This window comes from Agelaius phoeniceus, chromosome 1, assembly GCF_051311805.1.
Source record: "Agelaius phoeniceus isolate bAgePho1 chromosome 1, bAgePho1.hap1, whole genome shotgun sequence".
NCBI classification, from domain to species: Eukaryota; Metazoa; Chordata; class Aves; order Passeriformes; family Icteridae; genus Agelaius; species Agelaius phoeniceus.
In genome coordinates, this window is record NC_135265.1 from 94,439,548 (window position 1) to 94,460,085 (window position 20,538).

Below are 20,538 nucleotides of genomic sequence, written 5' to 3' on the forward strand. Positions count from 1 at the left end.
CCAGTTTTCAATCACATTTCTTAATCACCATAAGACCTTTCCAGGCTTTCGCCCACTTGTGGAGTCATTCTTTACGCATCTTTAGATGATCACTAATTGACTGAATAATAGCTGAGTTTTGTTGTGTTTTTTGTCCTTCATATATGCATAGCTCTCATACTATTAATTACAGAAATATGAGTGCAAACTGACTAAGGCCAGAAGGGCCATTGTGATCATAAGGTCTACATACTCTGTTATATAAGATGCATTTTCTTCCTCACAGCAGTGCTGTCATGTAGTCCGTATTTTGAAACTGAAATACACAAAATCTTTCAAGAAATAGCCAGATGTGATTTGAAACAAGATGAATATATTACACTTGTTCATTAAGCATTCTAAGATTATTTGTACCCATGGCTTACTGTTAAGCCTTTCTCTTAATTAAGATTCAACTGCTATAGCCTAATTTCACTGTATGTGACCTTGCGAACTCACTCACTGGTTTCAGAGATGCAGAGCATGAGGTGTTTGTCTCTATACAGAGCAATGTGAAGTTATCAAGGCTCTTCCTAACAAAAGCCCCCTGCCCTGAGTTTATGTCACTTGGCTGTCGCCCTGATTTTTAAAGTTTCTCTAAGCCTTCTGATGTTTACAGAATGATTTGTTATTCTTGTAACGAACTTTCTCCCACACTTTATGTAAATAACTTATTGTTTTGCATTCTTTTGTGGAGGAGGAGAAATTCGATGGACTGTTGGTTTCTCCAGTGTCATTGGAGAGGTGGCATTGTCACCCTCCAATCCACTGTCACTTTTGGAAATCTATAAATGTTGGAGTCAGAAATTAAATATTCTTTTTTTTTTTTTTTTTTTTTTTTTTTTTTTTTTTTTTTGCCTTGAGAGTGCTGCGTGTCTGTGTTGTGTTATTTTGTGTCCTATAGTGACACTTGGCTTTGGTAACGGGGCCGCCACAGGGGTGGCTGCAGGGAGAAGGTGCCAGAAGCTGTGTGACTGAAGCAGTGCCAGCTCCATGGTGGTCCCACTGCTGGCCAAGGCTGAGCACACCAGTGACGGAGGGATTGCCTCTGGCACAGCACAGCTAAGGGGTCATGGGGTACGGAAACTGCAGTGGGAGAAGGAAGTGAGGACATGTGGGAGAAACAGCCCTGCAGACACCAAGGTCAGTGCAGAGTAAGGGGGAGCGGGTGCTCCAGGTGCTGGAACAGAGATTCCCCTGCAGCCTGTGGTGCAGCCCGTGGAGAGGCACCTGTGCCCCTGCAGCCTGTGGAAATCCATGGTGGAGCAGAGATCCACCTGCAGCCACTGAAGACCTCAAACTGCAGCAGGTGGGTGCCTGAAGGAGGCTGGGAACCCATGGGAACCCATGCTGAAGCAGGCTCCTGGCAGGACCTGTGGCCTTGTGGAGAGAGGAGCCCACACTGGAGCAGGTTTGCTGGCAGGACTTGTGATCCCATGGGAGCAGCCATGCTGGAGCAGCCTGTTCCTGAGGGACTGCACCCCGTGGGAGTGACTGACACTGGAGCAGTTTGTGGGGAACTGCAGCCCGTGGCAAGGCCTCATATTGGAGAGGGTCATGGAGGACTGTCACTGGTGGGAGGGACGCCTCACTGGAATAAGGGAAGAGTGTGAGGAGCCTCCCCCCTGAGGAGGAAGGAGTGGCAGAGTGTGATTAACTGGCTGCAGGCCCCATTCCCTGTGCCCCTGTGCTGGTCAGGGAGCAGAGGTAAAGAAAATAGGAGTAAAGTTGAGCTCAGGAAGAAGGGAAGGGTGGGGAGAGGATATTTTTGAAATTTGGTGTTATTTCTCATCTTCCTATTCTGATTTGATTGGTAATGAATTAAACTAACTTCCCCAAGCTGAATCTCCATGACAGTAACTGGTGAGAGATCTCTCCCTGTCCTTACCTTGATCAATGTTTCCTTATGTTTTCTCTACTGTGTCTAGCTAGGAGGGTGTGCTGAACTGCCAGCACAGTTCAGCTGGGGTATTTTGGTATTTTTAAGAAGTTATAGGAAATGTCTTTGTGAAAGCCTCTCCCCTGCAGTGGTGCTTCCCGTGGCTCAACTCCAGTGCCAATATCCTCTGAATTCGGGATTCCAGGGGCTATGCAGGTCATTGCAGTTACACAGGGTTGATGGTCATGTTTAGTTTACTGGCAATATCAGACTCATCATTTTCCACTACAATAATAAATTCTTAAAGTTTGCCTCATGTTCTTAATTCCTAAATAGACAACTTTTCATTTTACTCTTTTAAAACTTTTAAAATTTTGCTTGTGCTAAATTGTGAAATTCAGTGTAAAGGAACTGTCACAGCATCACCTCTACTGTAAATGTCACAACTACAAGACATTAGCAGTAATTTTGTATTTTCTTTCAAAATCTTAAACTTCAACAAGTTGATAAATTCTTGACAGGTGTTGCTAGAAATGTCTATGTGTCTCAGATGATATATTACTAGAGGAGAGGTTTTATTTTTTTCAGCAAATTTTAGGTGTGGCTAGATGTTTATAGAGGAATGGAATGACCATGCAATGGAAATTGTACAAAGTTTTCCAAGAAGAGAATGCTGCCATTAGGGAAATACTTCTATAAAATGAGACCTCAGTCTTCATCCAGTAAATGTATCTGCCTAAGGTGCACCAACATTTCTACAAATGTCATACACAAAGGGTTCTTGAGTTCACAGTAAAATTGATAAAGTGTACATAATTTTAAATCCATGCTGTAGCATTTACTTTTGGCTTAAAAGGTTTTCATTAGGTATAAAACTTAATATATTTTAGTTTCATGCTCAACCAGATATTTTTACTGTATTGAAATAGCCTTTGATCAATGTTAAAGCAAGTATACAGACAAATATGCACATACTTGACTGCTTTCTTCTTCCAAAAGTGAGCCACATACAGGCTTTCATAAAATAGTTTTGGACTTCACATCATTGAAGAACTCATAGTTTTTTCTCATATTCAAATATATGAATCTGACTCTCTTTGTCTGTCTCTTAAACTATACATAAATTTCAGAGATTTAAACTACACTTGGTTAAGAAATATCAATATATTCCATAAATTTCAATAGACTTCTTACCAGCCAGAATGGAGGACCATGCCTCCTCCATGTAAATACTTGAAAATCAGAGTAATTGTTGAATCAGTTACATTTTCAACACCTAGTGACATCTAGCCATCATACTCTATTCAGTTTTATGTTTACACTGTTTTTTCTAGAAGTTTTCCTGAAGATGCTTCTTGTTTTTAATTATTATGTAAACATTTTTTAAGGAAAGCAGTTTCTATCTCACATGACAGAGTCAAGAAGTGATGGTACAGAGCTATTGTAACTATCCATTGAAAATTCATGCAAAGTACAATTTATCTCAGAACAAATGCACGCTACTTTACATGCACTATACATTGAAACAAACACAAATTTTTAATTTTTTAGTCTTTGACATTTGCCCATGTACAGAAAACAACACTAACACAAGCTCTGTAAGATACAAGCTGTTCTTTTCTCTGCTGTTCTTTTCTCTGCTGTCCTTGTTTCTCAAAATACCACAAATATCATTAGGTTCAATGTGTCACATCACACTGTGAAGCAACCTTGAAGATAACATAATAAAATAATGTATTCACAGAGTTATTTTATAAAAAAGATCCCTCTCCTTCCCTATAATGTGGGATTTAAATCAAAATTTATTTCACTGCAACATTAAATATATAAAGCTTAATGTTTACCTCTTGGAGATAGTGACATTATTTTTTGAAATGGAGATCTAATCAATTATGAAAATAATAAAGTTAAGGCTTGAAGGAAGAGATGCATGTACACAAAGTAAAAGGCAATATAAAGCTCAAAGGACCATAACTTAAAAATTGTCAACTACAAAATTTAGGTTTGCTCCTTATACAGTCATAATATTTTTTTACATATCTTTTCAGCCAGTTTGGGCATATCTTTGTAATCTGTTACAGCATGAAATTTTGTTACCAACCATAGACATTCAGAAATTTTGAAGAAATTGTACATTTTTTGATACAAGAATTTAAGGCAATTATGAATGATTACATTACTACATATGTTTAGTACATGCTTGTGACTGAGAACAGTGTAGCTTAATTACTCAGAAGCAGCAATTAAGTGTCAACTTCACTTGCCACTAATAAGATTCCTTTCTTCAAAATGTGGTAAGTGGACAATGCAATTACCTGTGAAGTAGTACAGCTGAGCATAAAAGTTACACAAGTTCCTTCATTTTACTGCATGTTTGTATATATTCAACAGTATGTTGGTCAAGTGCCATTTAATTGGGGTTTTTTTGGCTATGGATCCTAAATCTGATTTATATAGAACAGTGCACAGTGTGCATTTGGGTCCACACATGTCTTGGAATTGTATTTTAGATTTTATTAGAAGAAGAAAAGCACTGCTGTAATATTTTTTTATTATACCTCAAACACACTTCTCACAATCTGGCAGGGCAAACATGGCACTAAGAACCTTAGTGGAATAATTTCTTTACCTCTTTTAATGAGATTTTTTTAAGGCAAAAGTAGTGCAAAGCAAAAAATCTAATGTATAAAATGCAAACTTTGTTAGAAGCCCACTACAGTGCCTTAGTTTGAGGAGAATCTGAGAAAAAATTCCTGGTACCCATTTTGTTTTGTACAGCATAACATTTTCAAATTCACACAATGGATGGAATTCAGTGGGATTATTTCCTCAGGCCTAGCCAGAGAAATATGTTTTTTTTCCTTTCCTTTACTTCATGTACATTAAAATCAACCTTTCTGGTTAGAAAAGATTTTAAAAAGCATACTAAGCTAGTCAATGAGGTGCAACTTTTGCTTTGCTTTCCACCAGAAACTACAATCCCTGCCAACAAGCTCAGAACCTGGAAGCAAACACTCAGTTGCAGGGGATCTTGGCATACATTCCCTGATTTTCTACCCAAATCAGCCATTTCTGTGGCAGGACACCTTGCTGACCAAGGGTATAGGGTTGCACACAGTTCAGAGCACACATTAACATTGCTGCTATATTTGGAACCTTTGTGTCACAGCTGAGTAGGACAAGTCACACCAGAGACACAGGCCAACAAAGACATCTTCCAGGCAGGAAACTGAGCTTTAGAGTGTCAGCTGCCTCTTAAGGTTTGCCCGAAATTCAGGTAGAAGTTTTACTGACATTCACCAGGAACAAGGTGGGACCTTCTAACTAGTTGTTGCAAAAGTCCCTTCCCTCCCACTCCCTCATCCTAAAAATTTCAGATAGTATCTCCATTACTATCAAGCACCAAGGTTTAAAATTATGTACAATTAAGGAAAAAAATTCTTCTCCAGATGAAAAAATAAAATCAGCTTGTTATTATAATTTTGTATACAATTATATGTTTGCATTCCAATTTTTATTCAAAATAATGTAACAGCAATTTTTAAAAATTAAAAGTACGATTTTCAAAACCATGGAATTACCTAGTGTTGTAAATTCAGCTGAAGTTTGATAATGCTTTAATAATTTGAGTGTTTGAGGCGATGAGTATCTCAAAACTCAAGGGAACATCTTTCTAGGCTGTCTCCAAACCTCAATCCCAGCCCAGGAAATTATTTCCTGCATGGATAAACCCTTCTTTTCCAATTGAGAGGTTTTTAAAATATATATTTGTATATACACTTATATTTTTTTATTCTTAGAAATATCATCAAATGGTCTCTTCACATGAAAGAATGGACACAAACACCATGCATGCAATAGCATGTCTTTGATATTATTTTACTGATTCCAAGCAGACAGTACTGACACATAAACATAGCTATTTTTGTGTGAGCTAGCTCTCAATAGTTGAAGTTCCACCACTCTGAATTATTATTTTTCTAAAGCAAGTCTGTAGAGGAAAAGGAATCTGAAAGAGCATCTGGCCAACACCATTTGGCATCTTTAAGGACCAGGAGAAGGTTTCAGGACTCTCTCAGCAATTATACACACAATACCAAACCTGGAGGAGTGGTGGGCATTCTGGAGAGTAGGCATACCCTTCAAAGGGCCCTTGGTAAGCTGGAAACATGGAGGAAACAGCTATCAAATGCATGAAGATACAGAAAGCCAAAAGCCAAGTCCTGACACTTGGACTGGGACTCAATGCCAATCTGTAGAAAAGGACTCGAGGGCTTGTAATTAAATAAAAGTCAGCAGTGTACCCTTGCAGCCATAAATTATAATAATATGGGGCTGTATTAGCAAGAACCAGCCAATGGGTCAAGACAAGCAATTACCCTGCTCAGTGCTTGTGAGGCCACATCTGGAACACACTCCTCAGTTTTGAACACCTCAGGTCATGAGAGGGAGGGATACCCTGGAGGAAGGGCAGTGGAAGGCCACTGATCCAGCCAGGGACCTGAGGAGAGGCTCAGATCAGCACATGGTTCCAGAAGGGAAGGCTGAGGGGAAATTCAATGGCCATCTTAAAATTACACATTAGTCAGTTAGAGAAAAGACTTCAGTACACGGTGAAAGGGAAGAAAGCAGTGGTCACAAGATACCTCAAGGGAAATCCCAGCTGTGGATAAGGAAAAATATTTTAGTGAGGGTGATTAGGCACTAGCACAGGTTGCTCCAAATATATTGTTGGATTGCCATCCTTAGAAATTTTCAGATTTTGCCTAGTCAGGGAAGTGATACAACTGAGGGTATCCCTGCCTTGACAGGATGTCCAGAGGTGCCTTTAATTTGATTTGCTCTATGGGTCTATGGGTCATTAATAAAAATAGGTAAAATCATGTCTTACTCCAGCTAAAGGAATGCTTTTAAAGGAGTAAGTGTTTTTCCATTACTTCTTTAGCGATTTACCACCTAAAGACATTTTAAATAAAGTTATAAAATTGTGGAAACAACTAATTTTATCTAAGAATTTGCAGAATTGTACCCTTTACCTTATGCACTTTGCATTAATATAAATGCCACCTTCTTTATATTTCCAGTTTAAAACTGCATGATATCAAGCTCCACCTACGACTTTTAAGGGAATGCTACCTTTAGGTCCTTAAGCATTGTCTAGATCTTCTTTATGAAACATAATAATTTAAAACATATGTATACATTGCACTTTTAAAACTGCATCTCCATCTCAAAGCCTATGAAATTAAGAAACACACATATACATGCATATGCAGCACATGAAGAAAAGCTTCCCTCAGTTAGACACAAATTCTCATTTTGGTACAATTACACACAGGCCATAAAAAATCCCTATATAGTGTACACAAAAGTTCTGTGCATACAGTAAGGCAGCCAAATGAAGTGGAAAAACAATCCTTACTCAGTAAGACATATTAAAACCAGCTAAACAGATAGAAATAGCATTTCCTCTCTAAAGCAATTGCCTCAAGTTGTACACAACTTATTCCAACTCCAAATCAGAGCCCAGGTTTACTTTACTTAAAAAGAAAAAAGGCATTGTTAAAACAATCTGAAGAGAAAACAAAAGCTCTCCTCTTTGAAATCACAGCAGTCCAGTATTTATTGTCTGTAGGACAGGAAATGTATCCATTTTTCACTTTCACGGAGTAAGATGTCACAAAGTTACCTGACCACATCAACATCTTCTTGTACCTTTGTATGATTAGAGAGTAAGAATACAGACATATCATTTCAACATTTTTTTTCTCAAATATCTATGAAAGTCCAAGAGCTTTATTTGACAAAGCTATCTGAGATGCAAAGGATCAGCCCAGGTTACTTTCATATGAGTTTCACAAACTTTGGTTACAACTGAAACTTCAGTACATTAAATACCAATTAGCTTTATCGAGATAAACCCAGGATAAAGCTCATTGTGCTTTTTCTTTTTCTTGGTATTTAGTTTACATAAAGGAAGAGCCAACATACAGGGCTTCTCAACATTCACACATGGGTACAGTTGGTAGAGGGTGGTGTATCTATCCGACTTTTATTTTCCTTAGCATCATTCAGAAGTGACTCATTACCAATCTGGCATTTGAAGACTTGTTTGTAGGCCTTCCTAAAATTTTCAGATAGAAATGCATATATGATTGGGTTCACAGAAGAATTGCTGTAAGCCAGGCAGTGTGCAGTTACCCTGAAGAGAAAGGAGGCTTGAGTCAGTGGGAAAACTCCAAATTCAGCCCAGAGATGGATCACGTGATGAGGCAGCCAGGAGATGCCAAAAACCACTACCACCACCAACACAGTCTGTGCTGTCTGAGACAAGGAAAGGAAAACACATATGTCTGATGAGCACTCAAAGAATCAGCCTGAAACCTACTTCAAAACTCCTATTTGGATGAAAAAAAAGAAAGAAACCACAACAAAAAGTATACTGAGAGGGAACACACTGCAATATTTGTTACTGATTTCACCCCATTATTTATATGGGCTTTATTTTGCACAATGAATTACCACAAGGAGAACCCCAGCCTTGGAAAATGTCATAGTAAACAGCAAATGCACAACTTTCCTCCAAGGTGAAGGATGACGTTCCTAACTCCCTACACAAAAGCTTAGCCTTTTCTGAAGTGCACCTAAACCTGCTGTAAAATAATGACAACAAGGGTCTTTGGGAAATCTCATCCAGATCCAATGAATTTTAGTACCATGCACAATAATTTCTGATTAAAATTTCAAGAGAGATCTATTATGCATGAAGGCAGCTGGTGGAAAAGCTTAGAGCTTGCTCAAGTGCTTACAGACTTTTTGGAAGTGTCTCCTTTAAACACAGAATTTCCACAGAGTCATACAACAACATTCTGGGATACAACTAGTGGAAAAAAAAAAGGGCTTGAAATTTCTGATAATTGCACATTATCAAAACCAATCTGGAAGTTAAAGTTCACCACCCAACACACTAAATTAAAAAATGGAACATAAAATATCCTCAGTGCTGCTTCCACACTCCACTTCTACTATCTATGAGAGGACCATCAATTTCACTAGACCCATTCTAAGCTCCAGAATGAGTTGGTAGGGACCATTCAGGTGCTGCAGGTGTTCTGTCAGGGCACAATGGATTTGACTGTCAATATTTTCTTTAGCTTTTACATACTTCAGAAACAGCAGTTAGTGCTTTGCAGTGGCCTAATTAATATATATTCCTCTACTAAGTACGTCTTTTAACTAAAATAAGTCTCCAAATAAAAGTCTAATAATAATTCCAAACCATATTATGTCATGAGCCATTATAATTTCTATAGTAACTTTTTATAACATAATTTTTCTGATAACTTCTTCACATGCAAAACTAACCCGGGGTCACAGAGTGATAAATATTGCAGCATAGAAAATATGTAGATTTCTTGCTAGTTTATTGAACTTGGTCTATACTTCTTGAACTGATTAATGCTCAGTAATAATTAAGACTGACCTAACTAATCAGAACATGAGTTAGCTTAGAAAAACTTATGTGAAAAACATTTTGATTTCTGTGGCAACAGGCCAAAATGACTTATGACAGATGCTGTTGTTGGTCAGTATAATCTCACAATAGAAACCAAAGGACATTAAATCTGCAGTTAATATAACATGTTTAGTCTAAAGCAAGCATCTGTTTTCATAAGCCATTCCTCTGCTTAGCCCTATGGAGTTTAAAACAGTTGCCACTCAAACAGCCACAGAGATATCTTCTTTTTCAGGTTTTATCAGGAGATTGTGTTCTAACAAGACTGCATAAATTAAGAGCAGTTTATTCTCTGATTGATGTGTTCAATGGGTTAATATTCCAAGTAAAAATAAATTTTCAGGATACCACATATACAATTACTTCAAAAGAGGCATTTACTTCAGTTTGCTCAAAATTCTGAAAAAAAATTAACCAGGAAAATCACTGACATTCAATAGGCTATATATGCATCTGAAAGCAGAGGGTGACAATGTGTCTCTTTTAACTGTTACTAAAGGTATTTCATCTCTGCAGAAAAAGCAACTTTGTGTTAGGAAATCTCACAACATCTTCTTTATCCCAATATTCCTTTTAAGCCTAACTTCAGAGCTCACTTTTCCAAAATCATCCCTTTGTCTTGCAAGCAAAGTATCACTAAAGACCAGCTCGTTTTTACTTACTGGGAGCTTGCTTAGGGTATCTCATTAGCAAATAAAACCCACCTGAAATATATGACATTAATATTGATGCTTTGTGACCAAAAACCATGAAAAATAGAATTTAGGCAAATTAATATTTTTCATTATTTTTTTCCTCACATGCAGTAAATTTATTTTAAGATTCTGCTATTAGAATGTTCCTAAATGTTTGACTAAAGCTAAAAATGTATAATTTCATCTGAAATGCATTCTTCACAAGACAGTAGAAGGAAAAGAAGAAAGACATGGTAACTAGAGAAAATACTAACACACTAAGGAAGACTAAGTCACTTTGAAAAACATGAGTTAGGCTTTCGGTTTAGAAACTCATCTTCTAAGGCAAAAAAATATCTGGATTGCTTTTTGCATTTTTTTTCTCTTTGGCCACTGTAACCTGATACATCCAAGTCTTGATCATATCTGAAATGCTTTATCCTGAAGCTATGAAAGTTAATCCCTAGTCAGATCTGCAATTTTTGAGAGTTAGTGGTTAGAGGAAATGCAGAGAGATTTCCAGTTTGAGAAGAATTTAGATGAGAGATGGCAAAGTACAAAATGTCTTGAAAACTATACCTTTGGCCTTGACAACATTAAATGCAAAAGTATATATGTTAAGTATTTTTAAGTATTTTACTGAGACAGTGCCATAATGCTTTTAATTCTAGGAATCAAAATCTATTGAGTAGGATATTTTTCAAAAAAATAGAGAATGCATAAATGAGAGAGTACTTAATCCCTGTTGAGTCCATGTATATCTCATTTACATTGCAGGCACTCTCCATGCCCATATGAAAATAGTGATCAGATCAAATGAAGAGCTGTAGCTTAAGGGGTTTTTCTTCCACATCCATAAAATGAGAAGTTAGTCAAATGATCACTGTGGTCAAATCTGCTCAAAAATCACAACCACATTATAACTGACAAATTCTCTGTTTAAATGCATCTTTCAAATATTGTTCTAAATCATGAAGCTTATATTCTTCTTTAAAGACCTTTCATGATTCTATTTGTATCCAGTACATAACTCACGTCTTGAATGTAAGAGAAGAAAACATTATGTGGAAAATCAATAGAAGAATTGGAGAATCACTAAAAGTCTCTTATTAGACTCCTTGGGAAGGACACTAAATTTCATTTTAAAGGTCCTTCATACAACCTAGGAATCATTCACTAAAACATTACAAAATCAGCCAGTTAAAAAAAGAAAATTAAAATTCCCATGATTTACAAGTCAGGGGAAAATGTCAGTGAGAAAAAAAAAAAAGAAAAAAAAATTAACACAAAAGACAGGTTGTCTCCCTGTTCCTAAATTTCAGATGCTCTGAAGTTCCAGATATGAGGATCTCAGGTAATGGCTTGATGCAATGTGATGGAAAACCTGGATCAGAAAAGATTCTGATCTGCTAGGTTGAGAGGGACACTGAACATTTAATTAAATACTTCATTTTAATTTCTTCTCTCTGTTAGATCTTTAGCAACAAGTACCAAATTAGCTTAGCCATAAAACTAAAATACATACAAATGAGTATTTGCAGTGAATGCAACATACCTTTTTCTTGGATGCTTCTGACTTCTTTGACATGTTTTTTAACTTCTTATGCAGATGATTAAGAACCTGAAAAGATTAATTTGCATCTCTTTATCAAATTTCCCCAATTTGTATTCAAACAAAATTCAAACCTGTGTATCTTAGAGTACTCTTGTGCTCTCCACAGCTGCATGATTCACTAACAGACATCACTGAACCAGCTTACACATTTCAAACATGCACAGTAAGAAAATCAAAAGAATTACATATGTGAGCCCATGTGAACCAATAAAAACAAAGCAGACCAGAACTAAATTCTTACTAAAATATTCAAATGTATTACATAACAAATACATATCACAAATTAACAAGGAAATGGATGGAAATCTATCTTGTACATAGAATTAGCAATCTCTCTTCTTCCATAAAAAGTCAAAAGACTTGGTTTAGAATGACCTTTAGTGTGTGTAACATAAGAAAAGTGTATGTTTTGAGTCAGAGCTTTTCTGAGTCACCTGTATAATTTGTTTCCTTCAGATGGATTCTTGATTAGTATAATCAAGATGCTGGCACTATTTGATCTTTGAAAGAAGCTTAGGTTTTCAAGAATAATTTATACTAAAATGAAAGATGACACATGAGGCATGACACATGAGGCATGACTTTTCACAACAATGTGATACTCACCATGCATCTTTCAGAACCCAATTTTAAAAATACATCACTAAAAGGCTCATCGTCCAAGAGCAGGGTCCAAATTTTAATATAATTATTTGCACATAAGGTCTTGCATAGAGGATGCAGAGATCTTGGGTTGGGGAAAAGAGTCCAAATTCAGATTGTTTCATATAATCTGGTGACATTTTCTCTGTGTTCTTTGGGTTGCACAGCTAACCACTATTAGGACAGACATCAGTCAAGATGATCTAGAGACTTTGGCATTTGAATTTTATAGACACACATATTAATTTAAAAGAAGTAAGATGGTATTTATGAATATCCAGAGCTCATCAGCAGACTTATTTTTTAGGTATCTACTCTTAGATACCAGAGAAACACCAACAACAATTAAAAAAAAAAAGAAATTACTTATAACCACTAAATATTGTAAGTGCAGTTCATTTGTGCAGCCTGTGTACTGCCCTTGGGCTCACCCTGCGTGCACTTCCTATTTGGAAACACTATCCAGGCCACTTCTGGGGGATAACCTGAGCTAAGAAAAAGCAGGAGAAAAATAAATGGGCTTTCCCTGGGAAAGTCCCATTTTGACTTCATTTCTTTCTTCTTCAGTATGAAGCAGACCCAAAGGAAAGGACAGAATCCCAGAAGAAGACAAAAGCAGAACAGGGAGATGACTGTCTCGCACACAGACATTTTATTCACCTCCAATCACCCTGTAGAGACCAGCTGAATTGCTGAGTCTGTCAGTGAAAAACATAAAACTGAAAAAAAAAGGCATGGGAGGAATGCAATTATGTCCATGTCCCATCAATGCTGCTTCATCTATCATACCCCCCTTCACATAACTTATAGTGATGGGCTGTTTCTGCTGGACCTTTGCAAGTCCCATCATGTGCCACTCAGGGATTGTCCTTCACAGCCCAAAACTAAAGTCAGATAAACTCTTCGCAGAGATCAGAACTGCAAAATAGTTTTTAAAGTAACAAACATTTTTTTCTTCTGTTCTGAAACTTTTAGCCCAAAGTTTTGCATTGTATCTCTCTCCAGTTCAAAGAAAGATGCAGGAGACCAAACAGGTAAATTGCATATTTGAGGGGGGTGGGAGGTGATGGAGGAGGGTTTTGTTGTCAATTTGGATTATAACCTTCAAATGAATCTTATCAGCTTCCCTCTTTCTGATTGCATACACATTTCATAAAATAAGTATTTGCAGTGAAAACATATTGGCATAGTATTGTACCAGATGGCATGAAAAGTAGCAGCAAGAGAAATAGGCAAAATGCAATTACTTATCAACAGCAGTGGAACAGCTCTCAAAGACCTACAGAGACTGCCATGGAGTATTAAAAAAGAGCCATGTTTATGCACAAACACTACATGGCAAATCTAAGACACTCTCCACTATCCTGTTCAAATTGCCTCTTCTCTGGGCCAATGAATAATCAATTTTTCCTCTAACAGCCTGAATAATTCTACAATGTGCCTCATACTATTTTCATCTCCAGCTTTCCTGTACCTGCTTTTCAGAGATCAGCTTCCCTCTTTTCTGGAGATGAGGGTGGGGTGCTGTGGTAAGAAAATTATGTTGTTGTGTAAGAGACTATAAGGAGACTTGTAGGATCTAGTCTGGTACAGACTGTGGCCAAGATACCACTCATGACATCCACCCACCCACCTTCCTTCCTTCCGTCCTTCCTTCCTTCCTTCCTGCCTTCCTTCCTGCCTTCCTCTTTCTCTTTTTAAAGTATTTTTTAAATTATTCTTTTTTCCCATTGTTTCAGAAACTACATTCAAGATGTCTTGAGAGCCCTGACTGAAGACTTTGACCAAATCGAGTTGAGAGAGATTTTTCTAATACAGGAGTGAAGAAAATAACTTCAACTACCTGCGCCTATTCACATAAGTCTACCAAACATTATGAAAGTTTGAAGTCTACAGTGTTAAAAACCATGTTTGCTGTCTGGCATTCCACTGACCACACCCTCATTATCAGCCACTGAAAATCATGCAGAAGGAAAGCCTGCACAAGGTCACTGTCAAGTAAGAATGAACTTCTTGGTTTACAGATAATGTAAGCATTACATTCTGAACCACCTTTGTAGTATGAACCTGATTGAAATTCAAGTGTTATTGCCTGCAATCCATGTTTTAAAGTAATGTCACTACTTCTATTGTCATCCTATTCTTCATCCTCCTTCAATTAAGAGTGTGTTACTAACGTGTCATAGCTTTTATTTTTCTCTTTCAGTGAAGTTTAATAAACTTTTCCCCTTGCTGCTCAGCAAAATTTAGGATTTAATATCCAAAGCCAGATAAGCTTGTATTTTATGTTGAGGCGGTTACTTTTTATAGCTTAGTTTTAACCAAGTCTGTAAATCATACATGACATGAATTCAGAATGTTCAGAATGATAGATAACAATGGAAACATTCTTAAGGCAAGACATATTTGTTTTAAAGAAAGCTTTTAACATTATGCATCTATAAAAGGAAATGTTTGTTAATAACTATAGGTGTCCAACCTAAAGGTTTGATTGAAAGAGGCCTGACTTACAAGGAGTGAATCCTTGAAAAATGGAGGTACCCAAAATTAGTTGTAAGATTGCACAACTCTGGCAGATGTCAACTGTTAGAAGCTGCCTGGGAATCATTTATCACTTTAGCCTTTAAGGAGATATTAGTGAGCAAATGTTGTGGCACTGTTATGAAACACATACAAAAAGTCAGCATTACAAAAATACAGCAAGTAAAAAGATAAGCAATAAAAGAGTCAGAACACAAGGTAAGTACACAGTGCTGAGACTCAGCTGATCACTACATAATCACTGCTCCTCCCTCTGACGTAGTAACCTTCTTTCAAGAGTACTTCTCTGAGGAAAGAGAGAACATAGAATTAGCAATCTCTCTTCTTCCATAAAAAGTCAAAGACTTGATTTAGAATGACCTTTAATGTGTGTAACATAAGTGCATGTGTTCTATGGATTTGTGACTTTTTTACGGTGTTCCCAAAAAGATGTATCTTCCCTGTACATCAGTAAGACCTCTCCTTTTATGGCTTGTCTGGTGTTTAACAGCTGAATGCAAACCGACTCCTTAAAAGAGAGAGGATAATGGAGACTCTCCACCTTCTTCCTTGTCTGCTGTTTTCACAAAACTAGGGAAGTATCCTTAATTTTCACTGCTCTATCAAACATTTGCATTAAAACTGAACTAATGTTACTTGGAAGAAAGAAAAGAGGTAGCTGTACACACAAGACAGAGCATGATCTCATAAATCTCTGCCTGAAGAGCATGTATCACCATGAGATATTTTGGGAGGACACTGCTTCCAAATACCTGGCACTACTTCAGCACTTTGTACATTGTAATAGCATTGTTATCCATGGGAAAAATACAAATCTCTGCTATATAAATGTGAAATGAGAGAGAAAAAGAACTTGGCTCCCTATTAGAGTGCCTAAAAAATGAGACTTTCAAAACTGAAAGTTCAATTGCAATTAGTTTATGAAAGAGGCAGAACTGCCTTAAAGGAGTCTGGAAAAGGCAATATATTCAAATCGAGAAATAAGTGTCATTTGTCTTAATTTACTGCAGCAGAAGATTGCGTTATCTCCCTGATCCACAGTTCATGAAAACCAGTGAAGTCCATAAGAAACTAATGCAGAGATTAATGTCTCCTAATGTCTACAGGCTGAGGGAGCTGGGGTTGCTCAGCCTGAGAAGGCACTCTCTGTCCCAAAATATTGCAGTTGGAGGTTTGTCAGTGGCTCCTAAAGAGGGCAGGAGTGAGTCTTTAGCTGCAGGGTACAAATACCTTCGATAGCTCTGTACAAATCACGGCACTTTTCAGCCTGTAAACTGATGGGAATACCAGCTATCTCCTAGCTATCTTCTAAAATTCACCCCTTCGGGTCAGCTCCTCCAGCCTGACTGCGAGGCAAGCAGGATCACACACATAGGCTCAAAACACATCACAAAGCCACAGTGAGACCCGAGCCTGGCAATAGTTTAAGCACACAATTCTATTGTAATTTCAAGTGGCCTTGATTTTATTAACTTGTTCTTGGGCATATTTTTCACATAGAGTTGCTTTTGTTGGCTTGGAGGGTTTTTTTTGGTTTTTTTTTTTAACTACCTATTAATACTGAGAGATTTACTTCTGTAGAGGTGCTTTGTAATGACAGAGTGTGTTTTATTTACTATCCAGATATTCTGGTAAAGCATATTTGCTTATTTCATGCCTACACTGTACAGGACTATGCTAATTTTGAAAGATTTCTTTTTAATCTTCTCTCATATAATTAGACTTCAAAGGCCATTTATGCTGAAACAGAAGATACTTTGGCTCTGAAAAAGGGAAGAATTAGTAGCTGAAAGCCCTCTGTGCACACATTCTGTAGTGTTCTCCCTGCAACGTGTAATACTTTCCTCAAACTGACAATCTATCACTACAGCTCAGTCATATTCACCACAGTAGATGAAATACCAGTGTATTCATTCAGGGAAAGCAGGATTTGGTTTATGTATGAAAACTTGTGTTTCTGCTTCATTTGCCAGGTTGCATTTTTTCCACTATGAACAGCCATTTAGAAATGTTGTCCTTTGCGTTCTGCATGCCTTGGTTTCATCAGTGTTGGACAATGTTACAGCCTCAATTTGCACATCACAATTAAGCTGATGTAATATATATGAAACTGAGCAGAACATAAAATTACTTGTTCAAATTAAATACTTCAGGTACATCTATTGAACTTGCCAGTAGAAGAACTGAATTAAGCAGTCGGTATTTGCAAGAGCCATCCTATCCTCTCAAATGTAAATCACTGCCTAAGGAGAAATCCTGCAACTGAAGGCAGCTGGCACAGAAACAGCAAGATACCAGCAGGTAGCAACTGGTGTTCCAGGTCCTGTTCAGCAGCAAGCAGAGGATCGTATGCTGAAGGCTGCAATTATTACTCCAGAAAAATGTGACAATTTGCTTAAGCAGAAATGTCCTTAAATACCCATATTCAGGCCCCCTTAACTATTGCTTTTTCCTGCCTGGGTTCTCCTGCCCTGCTCCCTGGAACCACCTGCCTTTGCCGAAGTCAGAGGTAACTCCCTCGTCGACTTCAACTGAGGCAAGACATGGCACCACAGGGACCAGGCAGCATAAAGCACATTTTACTCTTAACACCAAACAGATAATTTTTGTCACTTTCAAGTCCACTGTACATTTTAAAGAACCACAATGCTTCATCTGAAGTATGAACAACTTGTTGCTTTGTTGTACTTTATTGAGTAAAACTCCTCACACAGCACTACAAGAAATTAAGAGTTATGGTGATGGAGAAAGCAGCAGAGCACGGGGCTTCTTAGCATTCTGCAACAAGGAAATCTGTCAGGGAGACCCCACTAATTGCCAGAACACCTCTCCCCACTCACCCCATGCAATCCCTGTTCTGACCTCTCTGTGATATTGAACATACGTTATCACCCCTCAGACATTCCTCAGCTATAAAACCTGCCCTCTCCCTTTGTGGCACAAACTCACCCCTGCTCCTTTTTCTCCCAACATTGACAAGTCCCTCCACATGCCCAGAAATGACCCTATGGCTCATGGACACCTTTTCCACCACTGTGTCCCTCCCATCATTTACACTTGCCCCACCTTAGCGTAGCAGAAGGAGATGAGCAGCAGCGGGAGCAGATACCCGAAGATGAATGTGCAAATCACATAGACCTTCTTGTGGCGTGGGTTGGGCCAGAACTCCCAGCAAAAGGTCTGGTTGCTGGTCTCACGGTGGAAGATGCGCTGGTGGTGAGCCACAGGCGAGGCCATGGCGAAGGAGAGCGCCCAGATGAGCCCCACACCCAGCATCGCATTCCGGGGGACGCGCAAGGCTGAGGAGCGTCGGGAGTGCACGATGGCCACGTACCGGTCCACAGACATGGCCGAGAGCGTGAAGATGCTCACCAGCATGGAGATGGTGAAGAAGTAGTGGATGAACTTGCAGATGAAGGCTCCCAACACCCAGGTGGGGAGCACATAGACCGTGGACTGGAAGGGGATGCAGAAGAGCAGGTAGGCCAGGTCGGCGATGCTCAGGTTGAGGATGAAGATGTTGGTGGTGCTTCGGCGCTTGCCTGGCTTGCTCCTCGCCAGCACCGTGATCACCAGGGTGTTGCCCAGCACCCCCAGGGTGAAGATTAAACCGAAGACGATCAAGGTGATGAAGTTCTCGATGCCGATGCCGAAGAGGGGCTTCCCCTCCGCCTCCGGCAGCCCGGACAGGTTGAACTCCCCGCGGGGCGTCTCTGCCGCGGCTCGGGACAGGTTGAGGGGCGCCGCCGCGGGCTCTGCTGGCTCCATCCTTCCCTTGCGCGCCGTGCAAACTTCCCGGCACCTGGGACCGCGGCGAGCCCGGGGCAGCCGCCCCACCAGCGGCGGGCAGGGAAGGGCGGAGGCGCCGCCGCGCTGGGCGCAGCCTGCGCTGCCGGGAGCGGAGCCGGCGCGGCAGCCCCGCCGCCCTCCGCAGCCGCGGTCCGCCCGCCTCTGCCCCGGGCCTGGGCCCGCCGCCCCCGCCGCCGGGGAGGCGCTCCGGCCGCGCCCGCCCCGCCCGCGGAGCTTCCGCGCCTCTGCGCTGCTTCGGGAGACTGAGCTCCCCGGGAACGTGTCCTCGGAGAAAGGGGAGGTGGGGTTTTCTTGCCCTCTTTATTTCCCCCCGCCTTTTCTTCCCACCCTTCGGCTTGTAGGTGTTCCCCCACCCAGGGCGGCAGCCGGAATCCCGGTCTTCTCCCCGGAAAACTTCTCTCCGCTCGGTGCCGCCGCTCCCAGGGAGGCTCGGGAGCCGTGTCCCCCAGCAGGGCTAGGCGGCGCTCGGCTGGTCCGGCCGGGCATCAATGAACTCGCTTGGACAGACAGAAATGATGAAGCGCCCGCGTGAACCCACCTCAACAGGTAGCCGGCAGCAGGAGTTTCTCCAGACGAAGCGCCCCCTGTGCTCACTCTTCTCACCTCCTTCACAGGTTTCCTCCATCAATCACCGAGTATCTCAAATGACAAAAGGCAGCAGACATTGTCACGCCTTCCTATTAAAAAAACCACCAAAACCAACAACCCAAAAACCACACACACACATAAAGCAAAAGAATTGGAATAGGAAGTCTAGCCGCTTTTCACTGCCAAATCACGACGTTCAGGATCTCCGCCGCGGCAGGAGCGCATCCGTGCTGGGGGCCCGCGGGCCCCTCGGAGCCGGGCAGCCGCGGGCAGCGCTGCACGGGGCCGGAACGGGAGCTCCTGGAAAGGCAGTCCTTGCAGAACGGGGGTAAACATGAAACTTCCTCCAGCACACGGATGCGAGTTCGTGAGAATATTCTCACCGGCGCATACACCTTGTGAAAGAAAGGGATTTGCCTGCGGTTTTATATCCATTTGTTTCCAAATTACCAGTCAGTGAGCTACAGCTGGCAGCAGCAGTGACCAACAGAGCTGCCCAGATGTGCTGTTGCAGGCAGAGAGCTTTTGTTTGCATGTTTTTCAGTCTGCAGTTTGACAGGGTTTTTTTTCTACCTTTCTTTTTGCTACTTATATTGAAGCATCTCAGCAGCTGCCCATCAGCTGACTGCAAGCCATCGACTTCTGCAGATGTAGATTTTAATTAAACTAATGTATGGTCTGCTCCATTAAGTCTGAAGGAACACATCACAGGAGAGCACAATTCAGTTTATATAGATCTAAGAAACTTCTCTTTGGATTGAGCTGGTTTCTACATCTGTTGTAACTAATTTAAGTATTTATAAATATATCAAGCAAAAATAAGCTAGTAGGGATTCCTCAAAGACTTGGGTTTGGAATATTTTGAAATGTGCATTCTTTACAATTTTGTTGACATGTTTGATTACCATGCAAATCTACTAGTCTCTACTTCTGCAAGGGATGTGAGAAAGAACACTGTTAAACATTTCTAGGATACATCAGATATCACACACTTTTTGGAAAGTCTCTGAACATATTGTGAAAATGAACAGAAGTCTATAGATTTTCCTAGTGTTGCTGATGCCTGTGTTTGCCTATGAATTCCTTCATGTGGTGAAGGAGATACAAGAAACGCTTTGAATACGACTGATGGTTTGCTTTTGAATCATGTCATGTTGCCAGACACCACTCATTTTCCAGGATGTCTGGAGTGCAGCCCTGGTTTTGATGAAGCTAATGCAATCCTGCATTTGATATGCTGCTGGTCCTCATCACT

The 20,538-nt window shown here is 39.9% G+C and overlaps 1 protein-coding gene across 1 annotated transcript; it reads right to left on the minus strand.

Moving 5' to 3' along the window:
* Positions 1-826: 826 nt before the first annotated feature.
* GALR1 (galanin receptor 1) lies at positions 827-19,987 on the minus strand. The gene is made up of 3 exons (XM_054641759.2): positions 17,952-19,987; positions 11,643-11,708; positions 827-8,221 (listed from the first exon to the last, which is right to left on the minus strand). The coding sequence occupies exons 1-3, from the start codon at positions 18,651-18,653 to the stop codon at positions 7,904-7,906; spliced, it is 1,086 nt and encodes a 361-aa protein (XP_054497734.2). The 5' UTR covers positions 18,654-19,987; the 3' UTR covers positions 827-7,903.
* Positions 19,988-20,538: the final 551 nt, after the last annotated feature.